The 24,201-nt window shown below is 39.4% G+C and overlaps 1 protein-coding gene across 2 annotated transcripts in view; it reads right to left on the reverse strand.

Annotated features, from left to right (window-relative positions):
* Positions 1–2,320: 2,320 nt before the first annotated feature.
* ldaf1.L (lipid droplet assembly factor 1 L homeolog) overlaps positions 2,321–24,201 on the reverse strand; it is a 33,901-nt gene continuing 12,020 nt past the window's right edge. The window contains 3 exon segments of one of the 2 annotated variants that reach the window (NM_001094027.1): positions 2,321–3,007; positions 14,358–14,496; positions 22,157–22,325. In NM_001094027.1, coding sequence (NP_001087496.1) covers positions 2,920–3,007; positions 14,358–14,496; positions 22,157–22,325 — 396 coding nt within the window. In that variant the 3' untranslated portion in view covers positions 2,321–2,919. 2 annotated transcript variants of the gene reach the window in all.

Raw genomic sequence — 24,201 nt, forward strand, 5'->3', positions numbered from 1 at the left:
TTGGATCAAAAAGGTCACAAAATCACGTAAATCTGCTCAATGGCTGAATAAAAAGTGATACAAATGGACTGTGCTGAGATGTCCTTGGTACTCCCTAATTATTAAAGTGTCTAAAGCTGACTCCAAGGTGTGTTATCAGAACTAATGTAATAACCCATGGCAAGCAATCAGATGTTTGCTTCTATTATCTAAATTGCATTGGGCTATATGTTGCAACTGCTAATTGTTTGCTATGAGTTACTAAGCCCTAGGCAAATTTAGTTTTTGTTTAATGGAATAAGTGAAAAAAAAATAAACTACATATATATATATAGCCAACAAATCCACCTTCTACAGTCATATGAAAAAGTTTGGGAACCCCTCTCAGCCTGCATAATAATTTACTTTTTCAACAAAAAAGATAACTGTTGTATGTCCTTCATTTCCCAGGAACATCTGAGTACTGGGGTGTTTTCTGAACAAAGATTTTTAGTGAAGCAGTATTCAGTTGTATGAAATTAAATCAAATGTGAAAAACTGCAAAATGTGGGTACCCTTGTAATTTTGCTAATTTGAATGCATGTAACTGCTTCGTACTGATAACTGGCAACATCAAATTGATTGGATTAGCTTGTTAAGCCTTGAACTTCATAGGCAGGTGTGTCCAATCATGAGAAAGGGTATTTAAGGTGGCCAATTGCAAGTTGTGCTTGTGTTTGACTCTCCTCTGAAGAGTGACAGCATGGGATCCTCAAAGCAACTCTCAAAAGATCTGAAAACAAAGATTGTTCAGTATTATGGTTTAGGGGAAGGCTACAAAAAGCTATCTTAGAGGTTTAAACTGTCAGTTTCAACTGTAAGGAATGTAATCAGGAAATGGAAGGCCACAGGCACAGTTGCTATAAAACCCAGGTCTGGCAGGCCAAGAAAAATACAGGAGCGGAGGATTGTGAGAATGGTTACAGACAACCCAAAGATCACCTCCAAAGACCTGCAAGAACATTTTGCTGCAGATGGTTTATCTGTACATCGTTCTACAATTCAGCGCAATTTGCACAAAGAACATCTGTATGGCAGGGTGATGAGAAAGAAGCCCTTTCTGCACTCACACCACAAACAGTCGCTTGTTGTACGCAAAAGCTCATTTAGACAAGTCATTTTGAAACAAAGTGCTTTGGACTGATGAGACAAAAATTGAGTTATTTGTTCATAACAAAAAGAGCTTTGCATGGCAGAAGAAGAACACCGCATTCCAAGAAAAACACCTGCTACCTACTGCCAAATTTGGATGAGGTTCCATCATGCTGTGGGGCTGTGTGACTAGTTCAGGGACTGGGGCCCTTATTAAAGTCGAGGGTCGGATGAATTCAACCCAATATCCATAAATTCTTCAGTATAATGTTCAAGCATCAGTCATAAAGTTGAAGTTACGCAGGGGTTGGATATTCCAACAAGACAATTACCCTTAACACACTTTTAAATCTACAAAGACATTTATGCAGAAGGAGAAGTACAATATTCTGGAATGGCCATCACAGTCCCCCGACTTGAATATCATGGAAAATCTAATGGATGGTGTGAAGCAGACTGTCCATGCTCAGCAGCCATCAAATTTAACTGAACAGGAGAGATTTTGTATGGACGAATGGTCAAAAATACCACCATCCAGAATCAAAGCTATAAGAGACTGTTATATTTGAAAAAGGAGGCTCAACTAAGTATTGATGTAATATCTCTGTTGGGGTGCCCAAATTTATGCACCTGTCTAATTTTATGATGCATATTGCATGTTTTCTGTTAATCCAATAAACTTTATGTCAATGCTGAAATACTACTGATTCCCTAAGGAATGGTATATATTAAAAGGAAGTTGCTACTTTGAAAGCTCAGCCAATGATAAACAAAACTCCAAAGAATTAAAAGGGGTTCCCAAACTTTTTCATTCGACTGTAATTGCTCATTTTAGCTTCCATCGCTTAAGCCTTTGACCTTTATGATGTATCTACCAATAAAAATAACACAAGTCTGATTTAGATTCCATGATTTGAGCTCTGCTCAAACATAATGTACTTTTCAGGGGACAAAAATTCCATCAGCAAAGAATATAAATCAAATGGTGATAGACAATTTCTACGGCAGAGAGCTACATGCTCCTGTTCCATAGTGTCTTTATTTACTGGTAACTCATCTAGTGAAGCGAATACAGCAAACCCAATAAAAATGTATAGACACAATTCCAATATACAGGATATAGCACATTTATAGATTCTCTGTCCAACACTGAGTGATATTGATATTATAAAGTAAACCATGAACACTTTTGACGGAAAGAGATAATCCATTTACAAACCAACTGCTCAGAATTCTAAGCAGAATAATGAATAGCCTTTATTAAAGAGCTTGAATATATATTATACACCATCATATAATAAGACAGTTTCGGCTTAAGGGCAGCTTAAGAGTCACCCGGCTCTCTTTTATCAATACAAAATAATTAGCGCTGGGAATAAAAGTGCTTTAACATGGGCATGAAGGAAAACAAACAACAAAGCAGATATTTTCCTTCTTGTAACAGTCATTGAATATTGAAAGAAAAACTCCGGACACAGACAAGCAAAAATGTCATTTCGTGTTACTTTAACTAGGGATGCACCGAATCCATTATTTTGGATTCGGCTGAACCCCAGAATTCTTCAAGCCGAATACAGAACCGAATCCTAATTTGCAAATGCAAATTAGGGGTGGGAAGGGGAAAACATTTTTTACTTGTTATTTTTGACAAAAAGTCATGCAATTTCCCTCCCTGCCCATAATTTGCATATGCAAATTAGGGTTCGGATTTGGTTTGGCCTGGCAGAAGGATTTAGCCGAATCCTGCTGAAAAAGGGCGAATCCCGAACCGAATCCTGGATTCGGTGCATCCCTGACTTTAACCCCTTATCAGCTGCTCCTGTAAGATTTTTCAGCCGTCGTCGTTTCGTGGTTCAGTGAAATAGGCCCAGATCTTCCTCTTGTTCCAACTGTCACCCTAAATATGAGGGAGAGGAAAAGAAATCTTGTAAAATTTTCAAAAAGGTGCAGCTTAAAGGGCATGTAAAGTCTAAAATAGAATAAGGCTAGAAATGCTGTATTTTGTATACTAAAAATAATCATGAATGTACTGCACCACAAGCCTAATCAAACAAATAATTTATGCTTTCAAAGTTGGCTACAGGGGGTCACCATCTTGTAACTTTGTTAAACATCTTTGCAAGACGAGACTCTGCACATGCTCAGTGTGGTCTGGGCTGCTTAAGGATCGTCATAAACAAAGCTGCTTGAGTTCTGCATGGCTGGGAAGTAAGGCGGGGGCTCCCCCTGCTGTTCATAAGTATGATTGTTTCCCTGCTCAGCAGTTAGGAACCATCTGACAATTCCTATCCAGCAGTAAATGAAGGGAGAATTTCACTGCCTACAGTCAGGTTTCTTTTTCTATTAAAATATATTGGAGATAGGTTTCTTTTTCATTAAAGAAAGTAAAAATGGGATTTTATTTTTTTGCCTTTACATGCCCTTTAAGCATTACAAAATCAATATGAATGTGATTTAGGGAAACCCCTTGAATGGAGGCTTGGCTATTTCATGGAAGCAATTTGCAGAATTTTAGATTTCTTTCTGCTTCTCCTTGGAAAAAAGAGAATATAAGCACATGGCATAACTTGTGCTTTTTCAAAGGATTGAATGAAGAAACATGCAGCAAGAATGTGTAACCATTAAAAACAATCATTCAGTGTGACCATTGTGCATTTCGTTTTTAGACTGCAGTCAGTTGCTGATCCAAAACCTTATTAATACAAGTTGCTGGTGCAGAATAGGGCTTAGAGTGGAGATTTTCAACTTTTTGCTCTTGACCCTTGACCCTAGTTTTTTGGTCCAGTACAGGTCCCATATAACTCAGGAGAAGGTTAAAGAAAAACAACATGGTTGTTCCAAGATAGGTCTGCCAATAACTATGAGTACCAATTAGCATATAGCCCCTAATTCATCTCATTCACTTTCTTGCCCCCCCCCAAGTGGGTCCTGTAGTGTGGAAATCTCTGCCTTAGGGAATACCAGATTACATTAGCACTTCATATTTGGGGAACTACCCAACCTCAACCTGTCTCTGCTTTATGGTACAAGGGAACCATAAAGAAGGCAGGATTGCTGGCTATACGATATATTCACCTGCCACATAGCATCATACCTCCCAACATTTTGAAAATAGAAAGAGGGCCAAACATTTTTGACCATGCCCATTTTATGGCCACACCCCCTAATTACCATGTCCATTTTACAAAATTTGGAAGGTTATGGAAAGTTTGAACACATTTCTGGGGGTTTTAGGGTCAGGTTTTATGTGTTATCACAGTTTTGCTATTGAAGATGAATTGCGCTTTAAGCTGCATGTCACAGTTTCCCCAAGGGACCTGCTTATTTTAAATTGTTAAATAGTTTCTTTGTTTTTCTTAAATTGTAACAAATGTATCTAAGTGCACCTGCTTATTTTAAATTGTTACAATCCTTGCTTTGCTTATCTTAAATTGTAACAAATGTTTCTAAGCGCACCTGCCACATGTCCTGGGCTCTTTCCTAAAAGCCAATTAAGTTTTAGAAATTTTGTATCTTTTTAGAGCTGTTTAGTGCAGGAAATCAAAGAGAAAGTCGAGACATTTCAGTAACAATACTGGACTGCGAGTTGGGCTGTCAAAATCGGGACTGTCCCGTGAAAAATGGGACAGTTAGGGAGGTATGTAGCATTAATATTAGATAGTGATATGGCATAGCATGGATGATTAATTTTTTTACCCAGTGGGAGAACTGGAATTAACTGGGCCTACCTTATTAGTCTCCACTTGGCCAAAAGTCTGCAGAGTAATGTTGTGGGAGGGGAGAGAAGGAGAGCTCAACACGAAGCCGCCCACTACCAAAAAAATGTGTGTGGAAGTCGGTACAAACCTACCCGACCCCCGGATGTCAGGGCCGGCCCTCGTGATTAGTCTTCACCCTCAGCATTTACAAAAATCTTTGAGAGATCATCTATTGTGCACAAATTAGGGATGCACCGAATGCACTATTTTGTTGTCTTTTAACTGTGATGCAGGATCTGGTGTGGGGCTTGGGGGCCCCCAAAAATTCTGTTGTATGGGGCCCCGTGATTTCTTATGGCGGCCCTGATTTTGTCAACCTGACTGTCCCTTCTTAACCTGTCAGTTAGAGTTTATAATGTTAACAGACTCCTGCTGCACAAATATGGCAGCCCCCTCGTAGGGAAAAAAGGGGTAAGAAAGGTAATGTAAAAGCATCAGGCAGATACTTTTATGGCAAAATTATAAAAAGCATTCAAAGACAATGTTATGCTAGATATTAAAAAAATGGGCATGTTATCAAATGTGATACTTTTATTTGTTATATATGATAACAGCTGTCTTCATTTCCAAAAAAACTAATTACTTATGTGTCAAAGGCAGAATGCAGAATATAAGCACATTTCTCTTCTAAGCTGTGTATCAGTAAAAAGACGGCAGTTTATAGCAGATCTCTGCTACATTTAAAGTCTGTGATTGCAAGATAAGAATATTAGTCCATAAAGGCTAATGTTCTCAGAATCTCTTAGAAAGGTCTCCCATGGTGTAGAAGTAACTAGGACAAAGAGGATTTAGCTCACTATAGTTTGGAAAGGCAATTTTTTCCCCCTCAGTACATTTCTATATTTTCTAGCGATACATAAGCCCCCCGTGAGTTATAAAGCATCACGCTGTGTGTACTTTGCATTAGTTAATACCATACTAACAGCACAGTAGCCTCATGATACCAATACAGCAGAGAACATACAGCTCCCCTTGAAATCCAGGTGGGTGTTTAGGAGTCGGTAAACAGCCAGTGTGAAGACAAAGGGAATGAGGAAAGAGTGGAGATAATACTTCCGTAGCATCACACAGAAAAGAGAAACCATAATCTCCATCCTCTTTGTTTTTGAATCAGGAATGAGTGCTCACGAGAAACAAGAGAAGGCGGTTGTTCATAATCCAGCCATAGCTTATTTTCCAAAGAAACACTCAAATGAATGTAGGCTGCCAGGCTGTTGAGGGTCACTAATGTACACTCAAGCATATTCACTTCATATTCATTCTACACGCCTAACACAATCCATATGCATTATAAAGCAACGGACATGCCACCTTTCTATCTGAGAAATGCAGCAGTTATGTATTTTAACAGTGTATTTTAAAGCGCATCTATCCATCCCATCTGCTCTCTGAAGTCAAAGTTATGCGTTACTTGGAAACCCGTTATCCTAAAAGCTCCGAATTACCGAAAGGCTATCTGCCGCAGACTCCATTTTAATCAAATAATTCATGATTTTAATAATGATTTCCTTTCTCTGTAATAAAAAAACAGTAGCTTGTACTTGATCACAAATACGATATAATTAATCCTTATTGGAAGCAAAACCAGACTATTGGGCTTAAAGGAGAATGAAAGTCTTCTTCCACTTGGGGGTGCCAAGTGATTGTATTGACTTACCTGAAACCCTGGGCCAGTGCTCCTATAAATTTGCACTAGTGCACACTATTAAATGTCTTACTAAAAAAGCTGCTATTTTTTTGCCACATTGAAGATGCACGTTGCTGAGTTCAAATTTGCAATGCAATAAACTGTACATGGAAAAGATTTAAATTTCAAAATGCTGTTTTTTACATTTGCTTTATGTCTTTTATTATTTTTAAAAGTTATGATTTGCCTGCACTAAATAATATCATGGCAAGATTTATCATGGACACCGCTGAGCTCTAATTTCTGCTGCTGGTGGAAAGTCAATTCAGATGAATAAAGTAGCACATGCAGTCAGTGCGACTAGTAGAATACCAGTGTGAATTAGCACTTTACTTTCTAGCAATGGTCATACTATGATTGGTCTACTAAGGCTTATTCTGTGATTATGTTATTAATAGTATCATTACTACTGTCCACCAAAATACCAGAAAAAGTCCAGGTGGGCCCAGGTCTGAGTAGACTCTCTTGCTTCTAAACTTTTGTCCTTTTCCATGGTCATTCCTTAATTTTGTATGGGAACAAAGAGGCTAAATGGATGGAAGAAAAGATGTAAACTAGGAGAATATAGAGAAAAATAGTGGAACTATGGTCTAAGGCAGTGATCCCCAACCAGTAGCTCGTGAGCAACATGTTGCTCTCCAGCCCCTTAGATGTTGCTCCCAGTGGCCTAAAAGCAGGTGTTTATTTTTGAATTCCTGGATTGGAGGCAAGTTTTGGTCTCATAAAAACCAGGTGCACTGCCAAACAGAATCTCAATGTAGGTTGACAATCCACATAGGGGCTACCAAATGGCCAATCACAGCACTTATTTAGCACCCCAAGGACATTTTTCATGCTAGTGTTGCCCCCCAACTCATTTTACTTCTGAATGTTGCTCACGGGTTCAAAAGGATGGGGATCCCTGGTCTAAGGTTTCCTGGTGGGCCCATGGTATTCCAGTCCGATATTGAATTGAAGCCTTACAGGACACATAAAGCCCTTCAAGGCATTTTCATGGCCCTAAGTCTGTCTGTGGGATCCAAAGACATAATTTGACATCACTATTTTTATTTAATTTGGTTGTCAAACATGGTGACTGTTACATTATGGGCCAGCAATATGGAGGACGTTGGACAACACTGATAAAAACCTTTGATGTCCAACTTCTAAGTAGAATTGTGGATTGATTATTCGAGACACATCATCTTTAGGGGCTGAATTGCATTATAATAATATCCAAAGCACTCTATAGCTGCCGTGGGTTCCTTAAAGAATCTTGAAAGCGAGTATATGGCCCGTGGGTCTCCAAATTGACAGTTTTGATTTAACCAGATAATGACAACTCTGGTAGTTGTAGGCAGCCAATGCCCGATTCTGATCTAAATGTAAGTCAGATGCTATGTTTAACTAAGTGCAGCTATATATAGACAAGCTAGGAATCTTATTATTTTTCCATATACCTCTCTGCTTCACAAGTAATTCTTGCAGCAAATTCTATTACAATACTAACTGAACTGGCAAATATTTCCCCCGTGTTATGTAATCATTCTACGTCTGGCAGTCAGAAATGAAATTGCAAAAGAACACAGAAAATGTAGATGGCAAACATTCCAAAGAGATATTAGAGACTGTCCCATGATTTCTGTCTCCACTTTGTATGTAATACATGGTGCATTCTGTATAATAATTCTCTCTGTACATGGCTATGGCTTCAGGCATCTGTCATATCAGTACAGCTGATGTATAAAGACGCCTTAATCTTGTGCAAGGAACAGTGACGTCTGTACACAGTAATGGCAGATCCATTATTTTCTTAATTTCCAGAAGGAAGAAGGGAAAGGCTGGTATTTCTTATTGGTATATCCATACTTTTCCTGCAATCTTTTTAGAGCATCCAAGAGAGGGTTGCGTGTTTTACATTTCTCTTTTCAAATGTTTCCAGACGCATTGCATAGTCTTGTGGTCTGGTGAGTACACCTTGATTAAATACCATAGGGCCATGGGAGAACATAGGAGGTCTTTATTTATATCTTGATTCTATGAGTACTAGTCTGCACCATAGTAAACCACAGTGGTATTTTTGGTATATTCGGATAACGTTCGTCTTTTCATCTGTCATCTTTTTGATCTGTAAAAACTATAGATTTCTATCATCTGTGTTTCTTTCTGCGGAGTAAAGGTGTATATTTATATTTTTTTAATTACTCTAAAGGAGAACCAATATTAAATCAGTGACCGGGAGATTTATCACCCGCGATTATTTATTTATGTCGGCCACTGCCTTAAATGAGGTGTTAATCTTAAACAAAATTTGTAGGGACGCACCAAATCCAGGTTTGGGATTCAGCCAGGTTTTGGGGTTTTTAAAGGGGACCTATCGCGAAAATGAAAATTTAATATAAGCTTCAGCATACTGAAATATGACGTTTTCTGAATATATTCAATTAAATATTCTGTACTGTATCTGAAATAATCAAGGTTATCTTCACTCTCCCTCTCTCAGCATCTGTTTCTCTTCATTCTCTCTTCCTGTAAGAGTTGGATGTCAGATATTCATTGACAGTTAGATCCAATATATCTTATAGGGGGGCTCCTTTTACCTAGAAAATGTATTAGAGCTCACCAAACATCATGTCTCTCTACATGCAGAATTTGTGCAAAAGGCAGTTATTTTGTTAGATTTTGTTTGTACTGGAATCAGTTATTTGACTGAACTCTAATACATCTTTTAGGAAAGGAAGCCCCCCTAAAAGATATTGGATCTAACTGTCAGTGACTGACACCCAACTCCTGCATGAAGAGAGAATGAAGAGAAACAGATGCTGAGGGATAGTTAAAATAAACTAGATTATTTCATAAATGATGCAGAATATTTAACTGATTATATTAAGAAAGTTTCTTATTTCAGTATGCTGAAACTTATATAAAATTTTCATTTTCGCAATAGTTCCTCTTTAATGGAGAAGGAAACCCTTTCAGTGCAAAACCCCTCCCCCTCCCTCCCGTAGGCCCCCCTCCCTCCTCCCCCCTGGCCTACCTCCCACCGGGCAAATGCCCCTAAGTTGCTGCTTACGCCTCGATGCAGGTCCTCTCCCGTGGAGTTTGCAGGCGCCATCTTCTCCCGTGCGGTCTTCTTCCTGGATTCCCCGGCGTTTGGTGGCACATGCGCAGTAGGAGCATTTACCGATTCAGCTCTACTGTGCATACGCTGAAAGTCACAAGGTTTTCTGATTTCTTTTTTCGGCAACTTCGTGACTTTCACCACATACGCAGTAGATTCCAACCGGCAAATGCTCCTACTGCGCATGCGCCGCCAAATGCTGGGGAATCCAGGAAGAAGACCGCACGGGAGAAGATGGCGCCTGCGAACTCCACGGGAAAGGACCTGCGCAGAGGGGTAAATAGCAACTTCGGGGCATTTGCTCGGGGGGGGGAGGTAGGCTCGGGGGGAGGAGGGAGGGAGGCCTACGGGGGAGGGGTTTTGCGGCGAAAGGGTTTCCTTCTCTTTTAAGCAGGTTTCGGATTGGGCTGAATCGAAGGGCCTGGCCCAGCCAAATCCCAATCCTTAAAATCGCGTTAATATTTATCACACAAACAAGGACGTTTTTTATTCAACAAGAAAAGGTTGTGGTTAAACATGGGTCAGACGCAGAACTTTGTTGCAAAATCAAAGTGCTTTATTGTGTCACGACATGTTTCGAGCCAAGCTCTTTCTCAAGTGTTAACAGGTAACATTCATGATGCTAGTAATAAAAGGTAAACTCCACCCTGAATTAGTGGTATGGTTACGTCGCCACCCCCACACCCTTGTTGTTAGTTTATAATTAACCAAAAATAAGCAGGAAAGTTTATGCCCATGGGGTACATTTGGGGGCCTAGCCAAAGTTTAAAAGTCCACAAGATATTTAGTCCAGAAAAGGTCCATATAGTAGGTCCCAAAAATATGGTATAGCAATGTCCAACAGCATCTTGTAGTACATATGTGAATTGACCCCGGCACTGCTCAAAGGCCTTCCCAGAGCTCCAAAGTTGCTTCACAACAGACATTATATCTTAGGCATATAACATTATCATATTTTTCACATCCTTACAAATATAATAATTGTTGCCAATATTTTAATCTTACCCTTCCTAGAAAATTCAAAGTTTTCAAGTTTACTGTAATTTCTAAGGCAGCATTAGTATCTGAAAACGATATTTACAAGATGCTGTTGGACATTGCTATACCATATTTTTGGGACCTACTATATGGACCTTTTCTGGACTAAATATCTTGTGGACTTTTTAACTTTGGCTAGGCCCCCAAATGTACCCCATGGGCAGTGGCCATAAACTTTTCTGCTTATTTTTGGTTAATTATACACTAACAACAAGGGTGTGGGGGTGGCGACATAACCATACCACTAATTAGGGGTGAAGTTTACCTTTTATTACTAGCATCATGAATGTTACCTGTTAACACTTGAGAAAGAGCTCGGCTCGAAACATGTTGTGACACAATAAAGCACTTTGATTTTGCAGCAAAGTTCTGCGTCTGACCCATGTTTAACCACAACCCTTTCTTGTTGAATATTATGCTACATTGGACGGAAGCGGTGGTTAGAGGTCAAATCTACTGAATCTACGATCATTCGGCGACACAAAGGACGTTTTTTTTTAGCCACGCACAGTTCTTTTTGGTCCCTCTTAATCATAATTTGCAGCTGCAAATTACATTTTATAGTTTGGATTTGGCTGAATTCTTCATGAAGGATTCAGTGCATCCCTAAAAATTTGATTGATACAAGTTTTGAATTTGTGTAATGCTTTTATTTTGTAATCTTCATCCAGGATGGTGGCATGTGGACATCACCTTAATGACAAGATCGGAGGCACTGGGGAGCCCAAAACATAAGTCTGTCTATGGCAAGTCTTAAGTACAGGACTCCCGTACACCAGTCACAGTTTATAACAACAGCCCAGCAGACACAAGTGCTTTAAGGACAAGGCTACATTTTGTGCCACCTAGTTAAACACTCAGGGGGGTGTAGTTAGAATGTGGGCAAAGCCATAGTACTTTGTGCCTGGTTTATGCTCAAAAGTGCTCAGTAAATCTGTACTCACTAATCAGTGTTTTGTTTTTCATATCAGAACAGACTTATTTTACCACAGTCATAGGTAACTGAGAGATATTCCATTTTTATCTCAAATAATTTTTCATCATGGGCATAGGCATCTGCTATACCGACAAGATAGTGTAAATATACTAAGGGGCCGATTCACTAAGGGTCGAATTTCGAAGTTAAAAATACTTCGAAATTCGACCCTCGAATTGAAATCCTTCGACTTCGAATATCGAAGTCGAAGGATTTAGCGCTAATCCTGCGATCGATCGATCGAAGGATTTTTCGTTTGATCGAACGATTAAATTCTTCGAATCGAACGATTCGAAGGATTTTAATCCAACGATCGAAGGAAAATCCTTCGATCAAAAAAAGTTTAGCAAGCCTATGGGGACCTTCCCCATAGGCTAACATTGACTTCGGTAGGTTTTATCTGCCGAAGTAGGGGGTCGAAGTTTTTTTTAAAGGGAAAGTACTTCGACTATCGAATGGTCGAATACTCGAATGATTTTTACTTCGAATCGTTCGAATCGAAGTCGAAGGTCGTAGTCGAAGGTCGAAGTAGCCCATTCGATGTTCGAAGTACCCAAAAAATACTTCGAAATTCGAAGTATTTTTCATTCGAATCCTTCACTCGAGCTTAGTGAATCGGCCCCCTAAGTGATCCCATGGACAGACTCGTGAGCTAGCAATCACAGTACTGGCATAACCTTGAGCAATCTCATGCATGGGATTCTTGCCTGAATGTGCAGCCATAATTGTTTTGGAAAACAGCTGTAATCTGTGCGTTAATAGTGTGCTTTTTATTACAGTCATTTTAAAGCAACCCATGGTGATTCCTGCAATTATAATCAGTTCCTTTTCCAGTGCAAATTTAGGGCAATATCAAATCTCCGCGTACTGTAGCCCAGAGTGGATGAATTTTTTAACATAATTGTTTTAAAAAGTCAATAAATCAAACTGTAATACTAGGAATCCTGCATGTAATAAAGCACAAATTAGTATTGATGATCTATACTTTCAAGGTTTTTTATGCTCTGCACATACTGTACCTGCTAGAACAGCCCAATTATATATATTTTTGGTGTTGTCCCCTTTGGTTTATTGCTCAATGGAATTGATTCGTTTTAAGTGCCCCTATTCATACAAAACACATGATCTTGACTTGCAACAAGTTTTAAACGAGATATAAAGCAGGTATGGTGCAGGTATGGGATCCATTATCCGGAAACCTGTTATCCAGAATCCTAAATTATGCTAAGGCTGTCTCCCATTTTTATCCAATTAATCCAAACTTTCAAAACTGTATTTCCTTTTTCTCTGTAATAATAAAACAGTACTTGATCCCAACTAAGATATAATTACTCTCCAAAAAAATCTCTAATTGGTAAAATTTAGGGTTAACATCAATGTGATTTCTAGATAACCTGACAGTCTAGCTAGAAGTAAAATGAGAAGATTTGACACTGAACACTATGTTTTCTTATATATAGCAGTATTTCCCTATACAGGTATGGCACCTGTTATCCAGAATGCTTTGGGCATGGGTGTTTTCCAGATAAGAAATATTTCTGTAATTTGGATCACAATACCTTAAGTCTGCTAAAAATCATGTAAACATTAAATAAACCCAATAGGCTGGTTTTGCTTCCAATAAGGATTAATTATATCTTAGTTGGGATCAAGTACAAGGTACTATTTTATTATTACAGAGAAAAAGGAAATCATTTTTAAAAGTTTTAATTATTTGATTAGAGTGGAGTCTACGGGAGATAGACTTCGCGAAATTTGGGGCTTTCTGGATAACAGGTTTTCAGATAACAGATCCCATACCTGTACCTGTAACCTTGTAAGAAGTTAAGGGGGCTTTGAACAAAGGCTCGTCCTCCAATAGGAGCTTGAAGTTATTTATGACAAATAAAACTTACTGGAGTGGAAACGTATTTTCGTTTAGGATAATGGACGATGGGAAGAATTGTTGCAATAAAAATGCATGACTGCAGGCGACAAACCTCCTGAAAATGCTTTGCCATTGAAAATAATTGAAATTGCTGGTAAAAACTACATGTGAATTCTTCCGAAAGTTCTTTGCCAGGCAACTTCGGATGACTTCAGAAGAAAGAAGTGGCGCATAAGTTTTAACACCAGCAATTTAAAACATTGTCAAGAGATTTGTCGCCTGCAGTTGTGCATTTTATCGTGGGCAACAAATCTCCCAGTCAGCCATTACCAGTCGACTAGTGATGTGTAGTCCAGCCCAGCACTCATGGGACCTGCGGGTTGGGCGGTTTCAGGCTGACTTCCGCACACTGTGACTTTCTTGTGCTGGCTTCTGTCTCCAGTGCATGCCTTTTATTGTCTGCTTGGTCCCGTCACCTTCCGTGATGTCATAGCGGGGCAGGCGCGGGTCTTTAAAGTGAGAGGCGTGCCGGGTTAGAGTCAGGTACGGATGGAGGAGCAGCTGGTTAGGGTCAGGTTTGGGTGGGGGAGCAGTTGGTTAGGGTGGGTGAGGGTTGACAAGCATCCGGTTATGGTCGGGTGAGGGTGGAGGAGCAGTTGGTTAGGGTCGGGTGAGGGTGGAGGAGCAGCTGGTTAGGGTCAGGCACAGGTTGAGTTTTTCCTCAACCCACACATCACTAGTGTTGACCATTACCCTTAGTAAAAAGTATTTTAAGACCTGTAACCAGAGACTAAATGAATGTAAAAGAAATAGGGGTTTACCTGTATGCATGTATGTAGTTCAAAACACTTGAACCGGCAACATAGGACACACACAGAACTGCTGCCACTCCAAGTGACATGACAGCGAGGCCGCAGAGGATACAGAGCAATGCTATTCCACCGACTGATATCACAATACCTGCCAACAAACATAAAAAGAGATTGGAATCACTTACAGTCAATGGAGAAATATGAAGCAGCAATCGTACTGAACACCAAACATTTTACTGTAGATCAAATGGTCTTTAACCAGAAATTCTTCACCTAAGTAAAATAGGAATTTAAGAGAAGAATGGTCACTGCAGAACTTAGTTTAAAATCCTGAACCATTGTGAACTCACCATCTTGACATGTGCTTATACAGAAAGACCAGGAGGTCATTTTACTGATCGGCAAAACTAAACTCTGCAATTTACCCGGCAATGAAACGTGCCTCTGCTAGCACAACCCTGTTTACTAAGAAGTTTCGATGTGTTTAGTGCGAAGGTGAAGAAATTAATCAGGGAGTTAATGTTCATTCTGTACCAACCCAAACAACATGTCAGCCTGTAGGACCTACATAAACAATGTCTTGCTGTGGCCATAAGCTCACACTGTATTTCAGCATCAAAAACAAATATTTTCAGAACGGAGTAAAACAGCAATAAAATCCTTTAATGGAACTGACAAGTGTTTGATGCAGTTGTTTGTCACTTAATGACAAAATACTGTACACCCACTTTATCATGCTGTATAAACTAAGTGGGAAGTGCACCAAACACTTGTCTTGATTTCACAGGAGAGAAAAAAATAATGGAAAAAAGGATGTTTAAGAAATAAAATGCCTTTTTGTGTGTATTTTTCTTCCTTAAAGGGCATGTAAAGTCTAAAATAGAATAAGGCTAGAAATGCTGTATTTTGTATACTAAATATAAACTTACTGTAACACAAGCCTAATCAAACAAATAATTTATGCTTTCAAAGTTGGATACAGGAGGGCACCATCTTGTAACTTTGTTAAACATCTTTGCAAGACTAAGACTGTGCACATGCTCAGTGTGGTCTGGACTGCTTAGGGATCGTCATAAACAAAGCTGCTTGAGTTCTGCATGGCTGGGAAGTAAGGCGGGGGCTCCCCCTACTGTTCATAAGTATGATTGTGGGGACTGTCTGACAATTTCTATCCACAGCAGTAAATGAAGGGAGAATTTCACTGCATACAGTCAGGTTTCTTATAAAAACGGTACACATTTTTTAATTAAAGTATATTGGAGATAGGTTTCTTTTTCATTAAAGAAAGTAAAAATGGGATTTTATTTTTTTGCTTTACATGGCCTTTAATATTTTTTTAAATGGCAGCATAATGTACATAATATTTAGATCTATGTATTATGACACCCAGCAGTCCAAGGCAAGCCATCAATGGTGGGGAATAGGCATTTTAACTGGCTCTACACACATAAGGGGTAATGTAACAACAAATGCCAACTTTAATTTAGAGCAGCCAATCAGATTTTTGTTTTCAAACAGTAGATTAGTAAATGTTATCTATTGATTGATTGTCACAGGTTACTAGAGATGGAGTAAACTTATAGGGGAAGGGAGAATTACTAGGGGGTGTCAAGTTGTTAGGCACTTTAAAGTGATTGCATTTGCTTACCTACTATCCCATGCCAGAGCCCCTCTTCCTAAAAAAAAAGACAGTGGTGCTCAAAAGTAAAGTACCCCAGGCTGTTCCATTATTGGCAGAATAGTCCCAGGTTAGGAGGTACGTGACTAGATTTGCTGGTGGTTGCTTAACAATATGTTACCTCAAGCGATTCTACTTTTCCTTTTATCGGTCAAAGTGTAAACATTAGTACAATTCTTAACCTACAATATATATATTTTTAATAAAATATAGTCATTGTAATTCTGCACCAAATTGCAATCATTATTGTTATATATACCACAGACTTTGTTAAATGAGACACCAAATATTTGCAGTACCTTATTTATTTCATACAGTGAAACCTCAATTTTTCATCCCCCTGGTTTTGAGTTTCCCCGCATTTAACACCATATTTTTAACATCATTTTTTTCTGTATTTTACACCATTTACGGTACACATTTTTTTTTCTGGTCTCCTGAAAAAAGTAAAATGGGGGTTCTACTGTATTTCGGAAAAGTAATTATGACCATTAAAAGCTACAAGGTTACAAAAAAACTAGTACATGTATGGGACCTGTTATCCTGGACACCTGGAAACCATTTATCCAGAAAGCTCTGAATTACAGAAAGGCCTTCTCCCATAGATTCCATTTCAGCAAAATAATCTAAATTAAATCTAAATAAATCAAAAATAAGTTATTTCCTTTTTCTCTGTAATAATAAAACAGTACCTTTTACTTGATCCAAACTATGATACAAATAAACCTTATTGGAAGCAAACCTAGCCTATTGGGTTTATTTATTGTTTACATCATTTTCTAGCAGACTTAAGGTGGCCATACACTGAGAGATCCGCTCGTTTGGCAATGTCGCCATGAGGTGGGCAATATCGGGCTGATCCGATCGTGGGCCCTAGGGCCCAACATTCGGATCCTAACGATGCCTTAACGGGCGATAGGATCACGGGACCGCATCAACGAATAGATGCGGCCTCGATCCGACGGGATTTTCTGTCCCATCCGATCGAGATCTGGCCGACTTTCGGCCAGATCTCGATCGGTGAAGCCCGTCGGGGGGCCCCATACACGGGCCAATAAGCTGCCGACACGCTCTGTCGGCAGCTTTTATCGGCCTGTGTATGGCCACCATTAAGGTATGAAGATCCAAATTACGTTATCCAGAAAACCTCTGGTCCCAAGCATTATGTATAGCAGGTCCCATACCTGTACCCTAAAATAATGCTAAAAAAACACATTGGAGCCAGTGTCAGGCTGGTGGGGTCCAGAGCAACGGGGGCTGCCGAATCTTGGGCCCAAACATAAACAGACCCTGTAGATCAGGGTGGAGAGAGGTCAAGGAGTTTCAGGCAGGCGGGGGGGGGCGAATCTGGGCCAGCAGGACCCGCAATTGGGCCCAGTCCGATCCTGATTGAGACTGTATCAGGGGAGGAATTGCAGGGGTGCAGGAAACCAACTATACCAGAGCCCAAGGTCCTTAAGGGTGCCCCAAATGCAAAAAGAATATTTTGCAATTATACGTTTTCTAAAGACAAGGGCCTAAGATGAAGACTTTGGAGGTCACTGGTTTAAATATCAGGGGTATGAATTAGCCAGGTACTGAGGGTCCAGCTGAAAAATTTGTACCAGTGCCCAAAGGTCCCAAGTTACACCACTGGGCTGTATTGTGTCTCCAAATAATTGTTCCGTTTATGGATATAATTTGCTGAGCAGTCAATAAAAAGGCCCTCACGGAAATCATAACAAGGGAAATAAAATGCATCATGAGCTCAATACAAAATAAACACCTTAGATAACCCAGATGAAATGCAAAGAATAAAATATTCTGACATGGGTAACTTTATCCAGATGCTGGTAATTAAAGGGATGCAGAATGGCTGCGCTGATTAAATGAAAAGTGAAACAGAGGGTTTAATGTAGTGACTAGAAGTAAGCAAAATGAAGATCCGATACTGTGTGCTGTCGAGTTAAGTGAAAGCAATTGTGCCCATATTCCTGCTGAACGCAGACTTACGTCTTTCATTGTCCCAAGACAGTTCTATGAACACACTGTACGGAATTTCAATGAAACCCATTAATCTTGCTCAAATTTGTTCAAACCTGGAGCATGAGAAATTTCAGGAGCTAGATTTCAACTCACTTATAGTAAATGTGGCATATGTGTCCTTTTTCATCATTGCATTTCCAGGGGCCAAACAAAAAAGCTCTATATACAATTTAATGTGCTGCTTTCCTAAGTCTTTTTCACCCCCTCAAGCAGTTAACTCACAATGGGCTCATTTCTACATTAATTAGGGGCTGGTTTATATCAATTGGGGAATCCTGAACGATTTCAGGCAGTTTGATATTTCCTCCATTTAGTAAAACTTTACTGTAAGGAACAGGTTTCTGGCAATCAGGACATTTTTAACAAATGGACGCAATTAACAGAGAATATTCCAGAGTCAAATAATAGGAATGTGTTTGACTGCTTTAACCAGGCCAATTCTGTTCTGTTCTGTTCTATGGAGTGATAACGGTCAAGACACTATCATGATCAACTATCCAAATATTTTCTCCCCAGTGGTTATTGTAAGCAAGGAGAAAGGATGCAGACTATTATCTTCCAGGCTGCAAATATATATAGTAAAAACCAAATATATTATGAATATATAAATATATATATATATATATATATATATATATATATATATATATATATATATATATATATATATATAGACAAATACAAGATTCCTCTGCACTCAACCCATTATCAATATATTTAAGACAAAGACATTTTGTGCATACTGCTACTGAAAAATGCCTTACCCTTTAAACAAAACAGGGATTGTTTGTCCATATATTGCAATATATTTAAGCTGGCCAACTACGTCAAAGTCATCCCATATCTGGCCAGTCCTATGCTCAATTTTCATTTGATTCATTAAGAATTCTATTGCTTCATTATACATTTTATAAAAGGGACGAATACGTTTTACCTGCAACTTACTAGCTGCTTTCAAAGTAAAACTCCCAAACTTGGCTGCCCTTTTATTAGACACCAGTGGGATCACCTGACTATAGTTGGAGGGGGTGGGAGCTACAACATGGAGCTGGTCACTGCTCTTGTAGAACTATAACAAACAAGGGAAAGTTGTGCTCACCACTAGTTTTTAAAAACATTAGGCGGGGGTGCAATGAGGGTGTGACCACAAAATACATATAGACAAATACAAGATTCCTCTGCACTCAACCCATTATCAATATATTTAAGACAAAGACATTATATATATATATATATATATACACAGGTTCAGCCCTGTATATTTCTCTGATGGATATAGACAAGTGTAATTGGTCCTAAAACACTGTCAAATGCAAAGTTGTTAAAAATAAATGACTTGTCATTTCTGCCAGGGCCCAGTAGATATGAATAAGTCAGATTAGCCATTCCTCAGCAGGCAACAGCGTGAGAGAATGCATGAGATGCCAATCACCGGCAGACTGAAAATCATGTCACTGGTCAGTGGCACATAGTTCACCATTACTGCACTTTATGCAAAGGGAAGCCTTAAAGAAGAACTAAACCCCTCCAAAATATTACAGCCCCCTCAATTGCCCTTGATCTGCCCCCTTTACCTCTCCCTCCCCACAGTTTATTACCTATATTATCTCTCCTATTGGGAATCCTGAGCGCAAGAAGCAGAGTAGTGCAGTTGGGTCCCTCGGCTGTTATATCTCAGGGGAGGTTTAGTTTTCCTTTAAGAAACAAATAAGCCAAGCTGCAAAAAAATGCTCCCTGCTTAGTTGTGTCATTATCTGCTGCATTCACTGGGAAAGGGCCATTGAAAAAAACAAGATGAATTATTTATTGAAAATTAATATATGTTAAGTAATTCTTGCTTCCCGTTATTCTTAGGGGTGATCAAACAAAAAAATGCATGAGACCTATGAGCTAATCTCATGTCTAATGTAGTAATGTAATGCTATAAATATGGAACTGGCCAAGAATGCATATCCTAATGTAACAAACACAAGGGCTTTTTATAAGGAAATGTTTTGCCTTTGAAATCCAAGTCACAGTAGTCTTGTACTGAAGTGGCACATCATTGCTCTTTAACCATGAAGTGGACATGCTTTCAGCTGGGCGACATGCCTATTTTTGAGCTTGCAATGTGAACCTAGTCTAGTTAGGATCATTCTGTACACTGCTGTTTCAGACTCTTGAAACAATTTACCAAAAGTCAACCAGTAGCTTCCATATATTGTTTCCGGAACCAGAAATGCAGAGACTGTAAACAGCCAGACAGATATTGCTTTTACTATTGAGAATTTTTAATTATAGGTTATACAGGTGTAGCGCTATAGTAAATTGTGTGTGTGTTACACCACTATTGAGCTCCACTCCCACTAAATGTGCTCCGGATGAGACCTGTAATTTCAGGGAGTGAGCCCTCGCAACGGTGTGGAGGCAGGGTGTAGAGCAACTGTAACTGGAGTCAGGGTATAATAATTGGGCGCCAGTGGTTCTTATAACTTAAACATGAACTGGTTTATTGAACATACACAATCCTCAGTGGAGTATACAATAGAGCATGACAGGATTTGCATCACATTGAATAGGCAATACTCACAGCACCATATGGTCAGTATTAGTCCCCACAGGCAAGAGGACAAGCTCAGCAGCAATAAAGGTACACCCAGCTTTCAGCCTTTACCCTAAGTGGAACCTGAGGGGAATGTATCTACCCTGTTCCTATACACTTAGTCCCTACTTCTGGGCTATTAGTACCCGGGATCTTAATCCCTCTGACTCTCCTCGTCGGAGCCTTGAGCTGCTAAGCTAAATAACCTGTCTATCTGTCACTCCTAGAGTGACCAATAATGGTGAGTAGCCTATTCTTACTAGACCTGACCTGTCTAGGTTCCACAGGGCTCTACCTGCCTGTTCAGGTCAGAGCCAGCACAAAATGGACCCCGAACGCATGGCTTCAGAACCTTTTATATCCCAGCACATTGCCATCTGCCGGTCACTGTGAGAAGCACCAAGGGGCCTAGCTTAGAGCAGAAAGAGCAAACAGTACCCCTCCCAACTGTATTTTAGGACCCATTTAGACATTGAGGGACTGCCTGCACATAATACTAGGGGTGGCTATTTTACACATCCCTACACAGGTATTGGACCTGTTATCCAGAATGCTCGGGACCTGGGGCTTTCCAGATAAGCGATCTATCTGTAAATACTGGAGAATTCAACCCATAATAACCCCCCCCACCCTGGTTAGATCCCCCCTCCTTCCTCTCCCCCAGCCTACGGGAAAATGTCCCTAATTTTTTACTCACCCTTCCGTGCAGATTGTGGCCTAGGAGTTCACGGCTGCTATCTTTTTCTTCTCTGGTAATCTTCGTGTATTGAAGGCATTTTCGTGACTTTCGGCACATTAGCGAAAATTATAAAAAATTCCGATTTCGTGCATGCACCGAAAGTCATGAAAATTACCGAAAAATTCAGATTTTGGAATTTTTGTGACTTTCCGCGCATGTGCAGTGGTTCGGGTACCGAAAATTTACTCCAACTGCGCCGAAAAAGACAGAAGAAAGAAGATGGCTGCCTGAACTCCGAGGTCAGAATCTACACGGAGGGGTGAGTAATAAATTAGGGGCATTTGCCTGGGGGGGGGCAGGTAGGCTGGGGGGGAGGATGGTCTACCCAGGGTAGGGGTGGGAGAATTTATTTTTATTACGGGTTGAATTCTCCTTTAAGTCTACTAAAATACACCCAATAGGATTGTTTTGCCTCCGGTAAGGATCAAAAAAAAAGTTGGAGAGTAACATAACCATGAAAAAAAGAAAGAATTATTTAATTAAACTGTAACCTATTGGAGATGGCCTTACCTTAATTCGGAGCTCTCTGGATAATGGGTTTCCAGTTAATGGATCCAATACCTGTATTTTTTTAAATGCTACATAAAACAGAGTTTTTGGCTATACTTTAATGCCTAATGTGTACAAAAGCAAACAGCACACAGAAGATCATGAACTCTTCTACCTTTATATATGGTATGATGAATTTCCATACAAGAAATGGCTGTATATCAGATTATGCATTTGAGCAACTTGCCAATTAGTCAAACTGATCTGCTTATTAAAAGGAATAGAATTCACATTACCTTCTATTATCAAGACTGCAAGACAGACCGCTATTGCTGTTCCGGCAATAAGAGTCAGGAATATTCCAACTGGTACCGCAGATAGGGAGATAAATACTAGAAGCGAGAGGGTAACAAACGGATGTTGATCCAAGTATTGACCGAAAGGAGAATTAAGAAAGGCTTCCACCTATAAAAAACAAAGAGAGATGACAATGTAATAGAGAATAAAATTAGCCAAGCAGTACTAGTAATGGGGCGTTTAAGTACTCATGTCAAACTTGTTACCAGTCTGACTCTTTCCAGCTTTCAAATGGGGGTCACTAACCCCATCTAAAAAACAAATGCTCTGTACGGCTACAAATGTAATGATATTGCTACATTTTATTATTCAACTTTTTATTCACGTCCTCTGCTATTCATATTCTTATTCAAATGAGTGCATGGTTGCTAGGATAATTTGGACCCTGGCAACCAGACTGCTGAAATTACAAACTGGAGACCTGCTGGTTAAAAAATCTGAAACAATTAAAAAACCACACATAATAAAAAATTATTCAGAATTGTCTCAGAAAATCACTCTCTACATCATATTAAAAGTTAATTCAAATGTAAACAACCCCTTTAAATCACTGCCATGGGAGTTTGGAACTAGTAATGGGTAAAATGTTTTGTCAGGTTTTGCAGCAAAAAACTCCTAGACTTGGAAAAAGTCAGCGAGAAAAAACAACCAGTGACTTGATTTTCGCCATTCTGAAAATTTTGCTGCAAATCGAATCAGGACAGATTCGACAATCAGAAATGGGAACCTTGTACAAAAGTGGGGCTCAGTGTAAATTTGGCACTGGGGCCCATGGTCCATTAGTTGAGCCATACCTCCCAACATTTTGGAAAGAGAAAAAAGGGATAAAAAGATTTGGATTTTTTGACCACGCCCATATTTGTGGCCACACACCCCAATTACCATGTCCATTTGACAAAATTTGGTAGGTTATGAAAGTTTGAAAACATTTCTGTGGTTTTTATGTGTTATTACAGTTTTGCTAATGAAGGTGAATTGCCCTTTAAGCTGTGAGTCTAAGTTCTCCCAAGAGAGATACAAAAGTATCTAAGTATTTATTCTGGGCTCTCTGACAAAAGCCAATTAAGTTAAAGACTTTGTATCTTTTTCTGGCTGTTCAGTGCAGGATATCAAAGAGAAAGTCAGGACATTTCAGTAACAAACCCGGGAGTGCAGTTTGAGATGTCAAAATTGGGACTGTCCTGAGAAAAACAGGACAGTCGGGTTGTATGGTTGAGCTCCTGTACCCTTCAGTGAGGTAGATTGCAAACTTTGTGGCATGGACTGTTGTGAATCTTTCATAAATATCACACCAGTCTGGAGTACTGTATACATATCACACCAACCTGGGGTACTATATGAATATCGCACCAACCTGGGGTTCGATATAAATATCACACAAGCCTGGGGTACTATATAAATATTACACAAGCCTGGGGTGGGTACTATATAAATATCACACCAGCCTGTGGTAATATATAAATATCACACCAACCTGGGGTACTATATGAATATCGCACCAACCTGGGGTACGATATAAATATCACACAAGCCTGGGGTACTATATAAATATCACACAAGCCTGGGGTACTATATAAATATAACACCAGCTTGGGGTACTATATAACTATCACACTAGCCTGGGGTACTATATAAATATCACACAAGCCTGGGGTACTATATAAATATAACACAAGCCTGGGGTACTATATAAATATCACACCAGACTGGGGTAGTATACACAGCTATATGCTCTGCGCAGTACAATTGATATGTGTCCAGGTTGGTGCAGGGGATAATGAAATGGATCAAACATGGAGGTAAGGCACAACATATAAGCAACCCCTAGACTTTTAACCTTAATTTCTCCTATAAGTTTCTTTTTTAACCCTCTAATATGTATATAGCAACAGTCATGCAGTTTATTAAGTTGTAAAAAGAGATAGGAATTTATAAATTTCACGTACGGCTCCCTAAATTCAGAACAAGTGCTAAGCTCCCGGTC

Source organism: Xenopus laevis, chromosome 9_10L (genome assembly GCF_017654675.1).
Source record: "Xenopus laevis strain J_2021 chromosome 9_10L, Xenopus_laevis_v10.1, whole genome shotgun sequence".
In the NCBI taxonomy this organism is placed as follows: domain Eukaryota; kingdom Metazoa; phylum Chordata; class Amphibia; order Anura; family Pipidae; genus Xenopus; species Xenopus laevis.